This window comes from Ursus maritimus, unplaced genomic scaffold, assembly GCF_017311325.1.
Source record: "Ursus maritimus isolate PB19 unplaced genomic scaffold, ASM1731132v1 scaffold_8, whole genome shotgun sequence".
Lineage (NCBI taxonomy): Eukaryota > Metazoa > Chordata > Mammalia > Carnivora > Ursidae > Ursus > Ursus maritimus.
In genome coordinates this window covers 16,987,234-17,000,533 of record NW_024426996.1, presented here as the reverse complement: position 1 = coordinate 17,000,533, position 13,300 = coordinate 16,987,234, and the positions used below count along the sequence as shown (strand labels likewise).

Sequence of the window (13,300 nt, the reverse complement as noted above, 5' to 3'; positions counted from 1 at the left end):
AAGAGGAAGCAAGAAAAGATTGTGTCATCCCCCCCTCCCCCCCCAAAGCCTTCGGAAGGAACTTGGCCCTGCAAACACCTCCACTTCAGACTTCTGGCCTCCAGAACTGAGAAAATAAAGTTTTGTTGTTTTAAGTCATTGAGTCTGTGGTCGTTTGTGAAGGCAGCCCTGGGAGCTAATAGAATAAGTGCAGGGGGTCCTAACCGCATGAAAGGAAGGAGGGTCCTGCTGACGTGTGATGGAAAGAGCCTCAAGGGCTGCAGGAGAGGGGCGAGGGGAGGTGAGTGAATGGAACATTGGGACCACCCACCCTCTCTCCCCTTCCCTCCCTCTCCCTCATCACTTGCAAGGGTGAGCCTATCTTGGCTCTTCTGTATTTTAGGCAAGAAAAAGATGACAGATTTGCACTTGCACCAACTTTCCTTCTGATCTCTGCCGAGAGCTTTGTTGTTAAACAAAGTAGTTTCAAACTCACAATCACATCTGACCCAAAAATGAGTCCATTTGACTGAGGAGAGAGCTGAAGCACAGGACTAAAAGCTCAAAATTAGAGTTGTCTGCACTGCAGTCAGCCTGAGACCACAATGCCATGTTATTACCATTCTACCGTTCCGCTGTGGGACAGTAATTCTTCCACAGTAGTGAAAAAACCAGAAACAACAAACCAAAACCAGTTCATGGAGTTTGACCATGAGCAACAGAAATGACTAGGGGTTGTGGGCACCCAGCACCCTGCCTGGCTGGGGAGAAAAAGCCATCCTGACGCTGAGTTGCGTGCACTGGGTGTTTGCTGGGTAAACTTTGGAACAATCATGCAACATTCCTTAGTCACTTTCCTTTGAGGCAACATAAGGAGAGAATTTTGCCTGAAGTACAAGTGTTAAATGAGTCAATATAACCTTTGAGGTTTTATGCTAAATATGCGTTCGTTTTCAGCAAGGACTTGGGACAGATTTTGGCAATCGTGTCTTCCTTGTTTTTGCAAACTGGCAGGACATACAGAGAAGCCAAAGCCCTGAAACTTCTTCATTCATGACTTGGTTCTTAGGACCAAGTCGTAATTGTTTTCTTTCTTAGCGGTGGGGGAGGGTTGTGGTACACACCTGGCAGGAGGTGCAGAGGACAAACGTTTATTTACGTTCTTTGCGTTGGGGCTTCTCTCCCCCTTTCTGCTCCCCATTTCCTCCACACCCTGGGCAGGGGCAGGTTTCTTTGAAGTGTTTGCTATCAACACTGCTTTAATTCAGTTTGCTTGCCCTCCCAGTTTTTCCAGCTTGAAATAATGCCGGAAAGAGACCTGTCTGTATGAGATTTTGGTCTCATTCGGTAAAGATCTGGAAGCCCTGGGCAGCCTGATTTTCTATCTCCTACTGTCTCGACATCCCGTCATCTGTTCATTCTTAAGAACAGATCAGGTCGCAAATAGCCATAGACGTTTTTGCCCTTCACTGTTCTAATAGGGGCTAGCAAGGCGCCAGCGCGGGGCGGGGGCGCCCGAATGCCCGGGAGGCGCGCGGCAGCTTGCTGAAGATTTGAGCCAACCTGGCATTTTCCTGCAGCTTCTGCAGGCTGAGTGTTGGGTAAACGGTAGGGCAAACTGTGGTTGGAATCTTCCCCCAGGAAGAGAGCGACCCTCAGCGGAAGGATTCCTGTGCCAGCGCGATGGCTGCTGAGTGGGGTAGGCGACTCTCGGAGAGAGCTTTCCCCTCTCCCGACGAGCAAGAGAGAGCCGCAGAGCGGCTCAGCGGAGAGAGGGGAAGGAGGCGTGGGAGACCTGGACGCGGCGCGAACGGCAGCTCAGCGGCGCTCTGTGCCTTTCCCTCTCCCCGAAAGCCCTTCCAAAGAGGTGGTTTTACAGCCATACAAACATGGTCTTCTCAAGCGTCCCGGATACGTCAGTAGTTCATTTTGGGGGTGAAGAAATGCTACCAGTTTGCAGAAAGCTCTGCTCCCTAAAGGACCTTGGCTGGGCAAGCTGGGGGAGGCGGGGCGCGGGGAAGAAGGGAGGCCGCCGGGGCGGGGGTGGGGGTGGGGGCTGCGGCGCTGGCGGTGCAGATCCCGCCTGGAAGCTCCCCGTTGGGTGGCGGGGGAGGTGGGGCGAGGGCAGGGTGCAGAAATAGGGCGCCGGGCGCGGGAGCGCAGCTTGCCCCAGCCCAGTGCTCGGCCCGGCGCCAGTTCCGCCCGCGGCGGGTGTGCAGTGGTGCGGTGCGCCCGCAGGGATCCGCGCTCCGGGAGGGCCTCCGGGAGGGCCTCGGTGAGTCAGCCGCTGAGTCGTCGCAGTCGCCACCCAGAGGAAATTAGGCACCAGGGTGGGGCGCGTTCCCGGCTGCGCTGCCTTGCCCGCGCCGCGGTGTCACCTCGCTCACCCCGGCTCCAGTCGTCCTGCCGGCGCGACCAGGTCTGCCCTCGCTGCGGTGGCTTCGGCGCTGGCCTGGGCCTCCAGCGGAGAAAGAGTTAACCGGCCGGGCCGGGAGGAGCCCGAAGGGGAAGGAAGGAAATTGCCGTCGTTCTGAAAGTTTTTTCCTTCCTTTCTTCTTTCCCGGCAGAGGTGAGTGCCGGGAGGCGGCGGCGCTGACTCTCCGGAGCCCGGCTCCGCGCCTCTGCTCCCGGAGCTGCAGCCCGACTGCCTAGGGGCAGGGACAGCTGTCGCGCTCGGACCTCCTCCGTGGACCCCTTCCGAGAGGGTGCGCCCAGCCATGGAGGGCGCAGAGCTGGCCGGGAAGATCCTTTCCACCTGGCTGACGCTGGTGCTCTGCCTCATCCTCCTGCCTTCGGTCTTCGGGGTGTCTTTGGGCATCTCCGAGGTCTACATGAAGATCTTGGTGAAAACTTTAGAGGTGAGTGCCGGGGGGATGCGGCGCCCCAACACCTTTGAGGGCTTTAGGGAGAGAGACCCCGGGGCAGTGGTGGCCGCGAGTAGATCTGCGGAGAGCCGGGTTGATGCGAGGGGACCATCTTGGAAGGTCAGCGGTCCCGAGGGGTGTGCGTTTCAGATTACCTCCCGCACTAGCGCGGAGACAGCATCTTGGCTCCTTCCGCAGAGTGGAGGGATCCGGGCTGTGACCACCGGACCACCTTGCTGTTCCCCAAGTTGATTGCAGAACCAGCCCCACCCACTGTTTTATTATTGTTATTATTATTATTACTGATTAGAGTAACAATGCATCCGTCTTTTACATTATCGATTTCTTTTTTTTTTTTTTAGATTTTATTTATTAATTTGACAGAGATAGACAGCCAGCGAGAGAGGGAACACAGCAGGGGAGTGGGAGAGGAAGAAGCAGGCTCCCAGCGGAGGAGCCTGATGTGGGACTCGATCCCGGAATGCCAGGCGCCCCATCTATTATCGATTTCTTTATACCCATTATGTAGTGCAGTTGTCCCTTCACTCTCCTTAGTTTTTATAGCCCCAGGTTTCAGAGGTCCTTTCGTGTACTAAGGCATGCTGTCCAGAGAGGCATCACGTTCTAGTTTATGCTCAAGATAAGAAACCAATTGCTGGGCGGCAGAGAGAAATCTGATAATATTTTAGTGGAGTCATGGAAATTTTATCTAACCAAAAGCACTTGAAATGTCATTGAAAACGTATATTCTTTGACCTCTGTTTTCCCTACACTCCTGCTTCCAAATTCTGCAAAGAAAGGTGTTAGCTGGGGGTGAGCCTGGTGGGGAGCAACAGCAGCTCACCCTTACACAGAGCTTAGATTACAGAGGGCTTTCCCCTTTGCTCTTTCATCGGATGCTCCCCAAAGCCTTGGAAGGTAGGGAGGGCCAGCGTCATCCCCTTTTTTTCAGGGGAGGAAACAGAGACTCAGAGAAGTTCAGTGGTTTGCTTGAATTAAGTGGAGCCTGGAGTCTTAACTGGGGAGAGGCCCTGTAGTCTAGTGGTCAGGACGACAGACTTGGGATACGGATTTGCTTAGATTTGGTTCCAAAATCAGTTCCGCTCCTCAATATGTGACCTTAGGGAAATCCCCTACTCCTTGTGCTTTATTTTCCGCATCTATAAAATAGGAATAACAATATAACACCTATTTCCCTAGGGTTGGTTTTGATTTTTTTTTTAAAGATTTTATTTATTTATTTGAGAGACAGAACGAGAGAGAGAGAGAGAGAGAGCTCTTGAGCATGAGCAGGGAGAGGGGCAGAGGGAGAAGCAGACTCCCTGAGCAGAGAGCTGGACCCTGGGGCTCAATCCCCAGGACCTGAGCCACCCAGGCGCCCCCACAGAGTTGTTTAAATGAGTTCATATGTCCAGCATTTTAGAAGGGTGCCTGTAGGTGTTAGGTGCTATGTCAGTGTTTGCTGCTACTTGTTAAACGAATAATGCCATTTAAACTCTAGCACCCTTTTTTCTCTAACTTCTACAGGACCTGCTAGTACGGGTTCTCATTTTTCTGCCCTTATCTTCAGTCCGCCCCCGGGACCTGGCTTTTTTCTCCCTCGGTGAGTGGGGTGGCTCTCAGATACACATCTCTAACCCGCTAATCTCCCACGTGGAGATTACCTGCTAATCTCTCACTTACTAACCTCCTGCAACTCTCTTCTCCCTGCTAATCTCCTGTTTTGCCCCAGATTTTTGTTGCACTTTCTTTTCATGGCGATTTTTCTGCCTTGTCTTTGAAGTTATATTTGAGTCTTTATCTTCAGCCCTCACGTTTTAAAAGTTCTGTTGTTTCTGCCTGGGAGATATTGCTGCAGTTTGTAACCTTTCCTGTTGACTTCACACTCTGAACTTGGTCACTCTGTGCTGTGAATTTCTTAGGCTGCCTCTTACTGCTAGATCTTTTACAAACACTCTCCCCATAGCAGACGATCTTCTTTGGCTGGTGTTCAGAACTCTTTCTCAGAACTCTGAAATGACTGAGTTGTTCCCCTGTACAGCAGAGTCTTTCGGAATTTATACCCCAAGTGAGACTGGAGTGAAGGTAAATCCCACACACTGGCTTCCAGCGGCTGACTCCTGTCTGTCTTGCTTTAATAATTCAAGGTACAACTGAAGAGATGTCAAGCAGAGAGAACCAGCTAGTAGCTGTCGGCTTGGCAAATACCTACTATACTTGGAAGGGATCTCTCCAGTTTAGGATCTGGTCTTCGGGTAGGTAGGGCCTGAATTTAATTTTTTGTCCATCTAGAGTTGAAGAGACTTTTAGAGATGTGCTGCTTGTTACTGAGAGATAGCCCACTTAGCTTGGCAACCAGGTAGATGACGGCCTAAGGAACTACCCCCTTTGCTGGGTCAGAGTGATGCTTGGCATATACGTAACTAGAATGGGGATTCACTTTGTGGACCGGCTCTGACCTGTAGCTGACTGGAGCGCCTGTGTTTGGGAGCAGGTGGGCTCCTCAGGAAGGAGCTGTGATCCCACAGTGATGTCTGCTTTAGGCGCAGAAGAGGGAAGTGGTGACCCACGGCTTCTTCTCGTCCTTCAGCCAGAAGAGCCTTTGATGCTTCCCCGACATTTCTGTTAGGCGGTTGGGTAGTACAGTGGATTGCTTTTCCTGACCCTTAAAAGTTGTGCTGGTTGTTCAGTACTAGGACATCTTTAGCTCTGGACAAATACCCTGCCTTTTTGTCGATTCTGTGCAAGGCCCAGTCGTTCTGCTCCTCATTATTCCTTAGCACTTAGTTTTCAATGGACTTGGTTGTTTCTTTCTCTAAGCCGGTGATTTTCCAGGGGTATATCATGATTTCTAAGGAGTATATACAGCATTATTACAACTTCCTATTAGGAAAATTGTTTTAGGACTTCGAACTATGAAAAGTAAAACTTTGGGGTGGGGACGTGTAGAGAGGATAGTGCGTTCGGATGGTAGGGTATACGAGTCGGAATCTCTGGAAGGGGTGTGTGTGTGAGTGAGGTTTTCGTGTTTATCCCAAACAGGAACATGGATTTAAGATTAAAAAATGCTGTTTTCAACCGCAGAAGTTAATGGGGGTGAGGGTGGCGAAGGATTGCTCTGAGCTGGCACAAGGCTCATGATTAGAGGGAACTAAAGATGGGAAGAGAATATAGGATGGGTAGAGTAGAAGGGAGGGCAGTGGTATGTAAATTATCTAATCTAACCAGATAACACAGGCAATGGACAGATAATGAATGTTAATGGACTATTTTTTTCTCCTCAGCTTTTGAAAAATAAGCTGGAAGCACGGACAGGTTCCTCTGAATTTCTGGCCCTGTGACCATGGGCAGGGCAGTTAAGTTTCAACGTGGGCGTAGAGGAGTACGCCTCAGAGTGTTACTGCGCAGGTCAGTGAGGAGAGGTCAAGGAAAGCAGTGATGCACAGGAGATGCTCCAATGTCAGTGGAGTCTGAACTGGAACACTCTTTGGTCTTGTTTTTTTTGTTTTTTGATTTTTTTTTTTGTCTTTGCTCCTTTGTGGCTAAGATTTTTTTTTTTTTTTAAAGATTTTATTTATTTATTCGACAGAGATAGAGACAGCCAGCGAGAGAGGGAACACAAGCAGGGGGAGTGGGAGAGGAAGAAGCAGGCTCATTGCAGAGGAGCCTGATGTGGGGCTCGATCCCAGATCGCCGTGATCACGCCCTGAGCCGAAGGCAGACGCTTAACCGCTGTGCCACCCAGGCGCCCCAAAGTCTGTGGCTAAGATTTAACTTACCTTGAGATCTTTAAGGAGTTAGCATACAACTCAGAGCAGACTATTCTTGTCTTTTATTTTAATTATTATTCTTTCCCTTTACACTTTCCTCCATCCACCAGTTAGTTTTTCATCTTTTTTAAAAGACATGTCATGGGGCGCCTGGGTGGCTCAGTCGTTGGGCATCTGCCTTCGGCTCGGGGCGTGATCCCAGGGTCCTGGGATCGACCCCCACATCAGGCTCCCTGCTCTGCTGGGAGCCTGCTTCTTCCTCTCCCACTCCCCCTGCTTATGTTCCCTCTCTGGCTGGCCGTCTCTCTCTCTCTGTCAAATAAATAAATAAAATCTTTAAAAAAAAAAAAAAAGAAAAGAAATAAAAGGCATGTCAATAAATGTCATGTCAGATGGTTATAACACCCTTTTAATATAATACTCAGGTGTTATTCCTGGTGTTGGAAATACAATAAACATGCTAGAAGGCCATGGCTGTTTACGACAGAAAGTATTAATAAAGAAAAGCTACCCAGGCAGTGTGCTTAATTCCACAACTCTCTGACAGAGGCTGTATTACTCCCATTGATAGGTTGGGGAATGGAGATTCAGAGAGGTAATTTGTCCAAATAGTGGCATACAGCTATTAGTGGTAGAATTGGGATTTTAATTTGAATCTAGAGCCTCAATTCTTACTCTGCCAAGATAACAGCTCTGTCAAGAAGCTGTTTTATTATGCTACAGATGGTGGCCTGCTGTTATTTGGCTAAACCTAGTATTTGAATTTTTATATAATTTTCATCCTCTCCTTTTCTTTTTTAAGTTAATTTTAAATGTTTTTTTAGAGTAAAAACTGAAAGTTGTAATTATCTAGGTGACAGTGTCACAGTTTTGCAAGATTTTGATCTAAGCTTTAAAACTCAGACCTAGGTGCGCCTGGGTGGCTCAGTCAGTTACGTGTCCAACTCTTGATCTCAGCTCAGCTCTTGATCTCGGGGCTGTGAGTTCAAGCGCAGTGTGAGTCTTGATCTCAGCTCAGGTCTTCATCTCAGGGTCATGATTTCAAGCCCTGAGCTGGGCTCCACACCCAGTTTTTATTAAAACGTTTTTATTAACAATAAATGTTTTTATTAAAAAAAATAAATGAATACATGAATAAAAAGGAAGATATTTTAAAATCAGACTTAACCCTTTTTGTGTGAGTGAATTAGAGACAGCTACTTTTGCTTCCCAAGAGGATTTTTAAAGTAAAGTAGAGTGAAAACCTGATGGGAAGTATCTTTCAGCTTTTCTTTGTAAGGGGAAGTGAGATCGGAGTAACAATGGGGGTTGTTAGAAGTCACCATCATATTTCAGGATCATCTTGTGGTCAGAACTGCATTTTTCGTGGTTCCTGGAGGCAGATGTTTTCTGAGATAACCTCTAGAAGAGGCTTAGAGCTTCTGAAGAGATATTCCCCACCTCTGTTTTTGGGCTTAACCTGATCAGTTGGCGTGGTAGAAGAGACATAGCTGTTTATTGGAAGATGCACTGGTGGTCTGGAAAAAAAGTAATTTTGGAAGCTAAATAAATAGTGGGGTGTGAGGAGGGAGGAGGAAGCCAACATTTTCTACTTTGTGGCCTGTTGTGCGGCGGTCATGGGATAGATTATCTTCTTTCATCTTTTGTCTTGGTACTGTCCCTGGTTTAGGGATGAGGTCTCAAGAGGTGAAAAATCTCTCCTCTGAGGTGAGCCCAGCCAGGAAGTTCAGAGCCACAGTTCATATGCGTACGTGTCTGGCTGCAAAGCTTCGGTGCTTTTCACCTTCCCTGGAGCAAGCCCACAGAAGAAAATGGTTCTCTAGTACAGATTTCCTTTGGCATTAAATGACTTCTCCTCTAACCTGACACTTTGCTAGTCTTGAACACCGTAACTGCATTTTGTAGGAGTTACCATTTCAGGAGAGGTTATGCATCCTGACGCTTGTCTGGTGACAGAACATGGAGCTCTTTGGAGCACATCACGCTATAGGAGGCATGCCCCTGTATCAGTTTGCTCGGGCTGCCATGACAAAATACCACAGACTGGGTGTCTTAGACAACAGAAATTTATTTTCTCACAATTCTGGAAGCTGGAAGTCCAAAATGAAGGTGTTGGCAGGTTTGGTTTCTTCTGGGGCCTCTCTCCTTGGCTTGCAGATGGCTGCCTTCTTGCCATGGCCTCATATGATCTTTCCTCTGTGTGTGCAAATCCCTGGTGTCTATGTGTGTTAAATTTCCTCTTCTTAGAAGGACACCAGTCGTGTTGGATTAAGGCCCACCCTAAAGGCCTTGTTTTAACCTTGTCACCTTTTTAAAAAGGCCCTGTCTCCAAATGCAGTCACATTCTGAGATGCTGGGGAGTTAGGGCTTCCACATATGAATTTTGGGGGGGAGACACAATTCAGCCCATAGCAGCCTCAAAATATCAATATTTTCCATCACACGAGCCTGGAGTAATTGTCCTAATCTAAGGTAACTGCCATTTATATAAAATATAAAATCACCTGGCCACAAGAAAAAAAGTGAGCTCCAAGATAACAAATGTTCGATTATGGACAAAATTTTATTTTAATTCTCTCTTTGGTCTAATTATAAATGACAATAGGTACTAAAGCTTGAAAGTGAAAAACTATGGAAATAAACCTTTACCTCTACTGAGAAGGGATGAGAGACATGTCTAGAGTTTGAGAATTCCTGCATTAAATCAGCAAAGAAGGAAAAAGGTGCAATCAGATTAAGATTGAGTCTTATTATCATTTGTCACTTGCCGCTTGAAGCTGGGAAGATTAAGTCTCTATTTATAGGCTGTTCTCTAAGCACAAATAGCATGTTCCTACTTGGCTCTTTGGGATGTTGTGCAGGGGGTCCTGACGTAGTCAGATCATGCCCTTCTCCTTGACCTTCAAGTATATGTTTTAGGTCATTTAGCCTGTGTCCTTCATTGTCTTACTTACTTGAATTTTTAAAAATCTGTTTAATTCCTTGTGAGCCTAGCAATACCTGTTTTTAGCCACTGCATTTTCGATTAATTCTTTTTGCTCCTTCAAGGGTGCTTAAGTCCTAATTATAATGATCCCAATGCCTTTTACCTCTAATTTCCCACTTCCTCTCCAGTCAGTCAGTTTCAACAATGTTACCTTCTGGAATTGTAATCATTGAAATACTATTTTAATCATTCCTTTTCTGAACTGGAAAGACAGCCATTGGGATTTTCTGGGATGCCGTCAACAAAGTTCACTTGTGGTTTTTGAACTCGGATGTTAATGGTAGATAATTTTGGAAATGCATAGAAAAAGTATAAGGAAGAAAATAACAAATCACACCTTGGTATCTCTCTTTACACTCCTATGTACATTGAAAACAAAAATGGGAATTGATTTTTCCTGTTCTCCTGTTCCTCATAATCATAACATTTTCCCTGTGCATTTCACTAGGGGCAAGTGACCAGGTGGCTACGTGGTGTCTTTAGTTAGCGATTTCACCCCTTCCTTTCCAGCTCCCCAAGTGTAGACTGCCTCCTTCTGCAAGCCTATTTCTGATGCAGGCAATTCGGTCTCTCTGAGTGTATCTGGCCTCTGAATGCTTTATTTGTTATGAAAACAGTAGTCATTCTTCAGGTCCTGTGTTTAGGTGTTTACCGGTGTTAATCTCATTTAATCCTCCTAACAACCCTATGGGATAGGAACTATTATCCTCATTTCACAGATGAGGAAACTAGGCCTAGAAGGATTAAGTAACTTGAACTCAGTCTTGATGCCATAACCTGTGCTTTCAAGGAGACCTTTATGGGGTCCCAGGTGTGTGTGAGGGGTTTCAATAGGGTCAGCACGATCTTGTCTTCAGTTTATTAGAGCATGATCAGTGACTAGTATAGGAGTGTACTTGAGCCTTGGAATACCATTACCTCCGCGGTTTACTAGGGTGTCTCTAATCAGAGAGTGCCGGGCTTAATGTTTCATTTCACTTGCACGTAAGTATACGGTTTGAGTACGTCACATCGTGTCCATGGAACCGTTTACATTAACAATGCTACTTGTTTTTAAACAGTGGGCCACGATACGAATTGAAAAAGGAGTCCCAAAGGAGTCGGGTCTTAAAAACTCAGCTTCTGTCGGTAAGTCTTCTTTTTCGTTTATGATGGTTATGATATCCAAATTGGATAAATTTACCTCTACCCAGTTTGAACTTGAAATATGCAGAAAGCAGTGCATTCTGTAGGCCTTGGATCATTCATAATTTCGTCCTTTATGCAAAATAGTAGCTGCCTGAATTTTGAATGAGTTTTCACTGTAAAGGTGGTAATAATGTGTGAGTTCGTCTATCTGTTCTTACAGGGCATTTCTGAAGGAATACATGTCAAGATGGTTGCCTGTAGTTTTAAAGATCTAGTTAATGGTTTAAGAAAATAATGCTAATTGGACTACCTTGGAGTTAAACCTATTTTCGAGGTTTTATTAGCAGCTTATTCTAACTTGTGGTTCTCAAAAATGATCCTCACGATAACCCTTTCCTACTAAAGACTGGTATTACGTGAAATACATAATTGCTCCCCTCCCGTGAAATAAGCTTGGGAATCACCACATGTGACACCTTGCTTTTGGAAAGTAATATTACGTAGTAACAAAGGCTCGGAAAAGTCCTACAGTAAAGACACTTGTTAATTTTTGTTAGAAGTGAATTAAGTCAACTGAGCTCATTAGTGCTTTTGCTTATCAGTGCTTTGCCGTTGTTCCAATAGACCCTTTTACTTCGGGAAAGAATTTTAAGAATTGTTCAAGACACAGGGTTCATAGGAAAGTAGAATTCTTTGGAGGGACGGCTATGAAATTAGGAATAAATAAGTCACTTGACTTAATTAAAAGACTGAACCTTTATGTGTTTTTCAAAAATGTAGAAACAATTTTGTGTCCATCTAATTTAGGGTTAAAGATAATCAAAATGTCACACACCTCACTAGGAGGAATTTATCTTCTGGAGGCTTGTCTACGAGAAATTGTAGAAACTGTATACCACAATGCATTTTGGAAATGAAGTATTTGAGTGAAAACATCTGCTCATGTTGTGTAATTGGATTGTTATGTTCAAATGATTGAAACGACTAGTTGATCTTTATGATATCTACTTAAACACCAAGTATTATCACCAGTAACATTTTACCAAGATTGGATATTTCTGGCTATACGCAGTCTTCTTTTTGTTGTCAGATACCTTCTCTTGGACATAGCAGATCTACTAATTTCTAATTTTTCTGGGTACATTTTTGAATGTGTATCCTTATGATTTAAGGAGACAACAAACTTTATGGCTGGTTTTCTTGTAGTTGGTGAGACTTTGGGCCGTCACTGATCTTGAGTGAAATTCTATGGGACCCTGTAGATTGGAGTGGTGGTGGCACACATCTTAGGCCATGACTTTAAAAGGGCACAGGGCGTTTCAATTTGGTAGGTTAAGAGGATTAAAAATCACTGGATGAGGGTGTCCTTAGCATTGGTTTGGATTTTTTAGCCTGTACTGAAGTGAATATTGCCACTTGTCGGATTTTTTTTTTTTTTCCATGCATCTGTCTTCTCCATGGTACCTCCAGGGAAAAGTGGAAGTGAACAAGAGGAGAAAATATAAATCATAATGGTTTAGAGTAGGGCTATAGGATGCCAAATTTATCTTCTTTCATTCAGAGTAGCTGCCCTTCCTTTTAGCCATGAAATTGGCAATGACTGTTGCAGTAACTGAGCATTGATTGGCTACCTGTAAGTTTGATGCGATAGCCACAGATGATGAAGATACGGGTCCTGTGAGGAGACAGGTATCCGACAGGTCGCTGTGATAAATGCTCAACGTAGGTGCGTAAGCCAAGGACAACGTGGGATCCAATTTAGTCTCTGATACATGCTGCCTTCATCTGTGTTAATCCCACAGCTCTGCATGGCATGCGCCTCCACGCCCATCCTGATGTCCATCCTGCCTGGGTGGCCCTGTTATGGGGTGTGTGCCTTGTGGATACACCCTGGTGTTTGGAGTCTGCAGAGAGGGATAGCTTCCTCCTCGACAGACTGGCCGGGGGTGATGCAACCCACAAACACACTGAGCGCCGTGTGCCCGGCTGCTGCAATCTTCTGCCTCTGGAGCCTCCTGTCTCTGGACGGCTGCCAGCAAGAGCCCCAGTCAGCGCTGAGCCGGTCAAAGTAGAGGCAAGGGTCACCGGCAGGCCAAGGGCCCCAGCAGTGCAGGTGTGATCTGGACGTGTGTGAGCGCTACAGTGCTGACGACAGGTTCGGGAAACTGAGAGGGAGAGGTTGGCTAAACAGGGAAAATAGTTATGTTTATTTTCTGCACCAAAAATTTCTTCTGCTGCTGCTTTATTTGATGAAGCATATTTTTGGAAGCACTTTTTGAGTCTCTCTCTCTCTAGTTAAACCCCTCTTGCGTTATATTTCTCTTGTGCTTTTATTAATAAGCCGACTGAAAGCCGACCTAGGGAAAAACCTTTGTGGTTCAATCGCTCTCTCCTGTCTTTAGCCGTCTTCCGCTGGGTCTTCCAATAAAAACGGTCTCCTTTATTGACTGAGCTTCAGATCGGGTCAGGAGCAGCATCTCTTTAAGAAGCCCTGTTATTGCCCCTTCTTCCAGTTTTAAGGACGTTTCCTCACTGTTACTACAACATCGAAGATAAATCTTTCTCTCCCCTCT

General features: G+C 46.1%; 1 protein-coding gene across 2 annotated transcripts in view; it reads left to right on the top strand.

Moving 5' to 3' along the window:
- Positions 1 to 2,153: 2,153 nt before the first annotated feature.
- GPAT3 (glycerol-3-phosphate acyltransferase 3) overlaps positions 2,154 to 13,300 on the top strand; it is a 62,143-nt gene continuing 50,996 nt past the window's right edge. The window contains exons 1-3 of one of the 2 annotated variants that reach the window (XM_040625140.1): positions 2,154 to 2,254; positions 2,547 to 2,837; positions 10,661 to 10,727. In XM_040625140.1, the coding sequence (XP_040481074.1) occupies positions 2,697 to 2,837; positions 10,661 to 10,727 (208 nt within the window). In that variant the 5' untranslated portion in view covers positions 2,154 to 2,254; positions 2,547 to 2,696. Of the gene's footprint in view, positions 2,255 to 2,359; positions 2,838 to 10,660; positions 10,728 to 13,300 lie in introns of those variants that run through there. The other variant, XM_008693317.2, reaches the window with a different exon arrangement.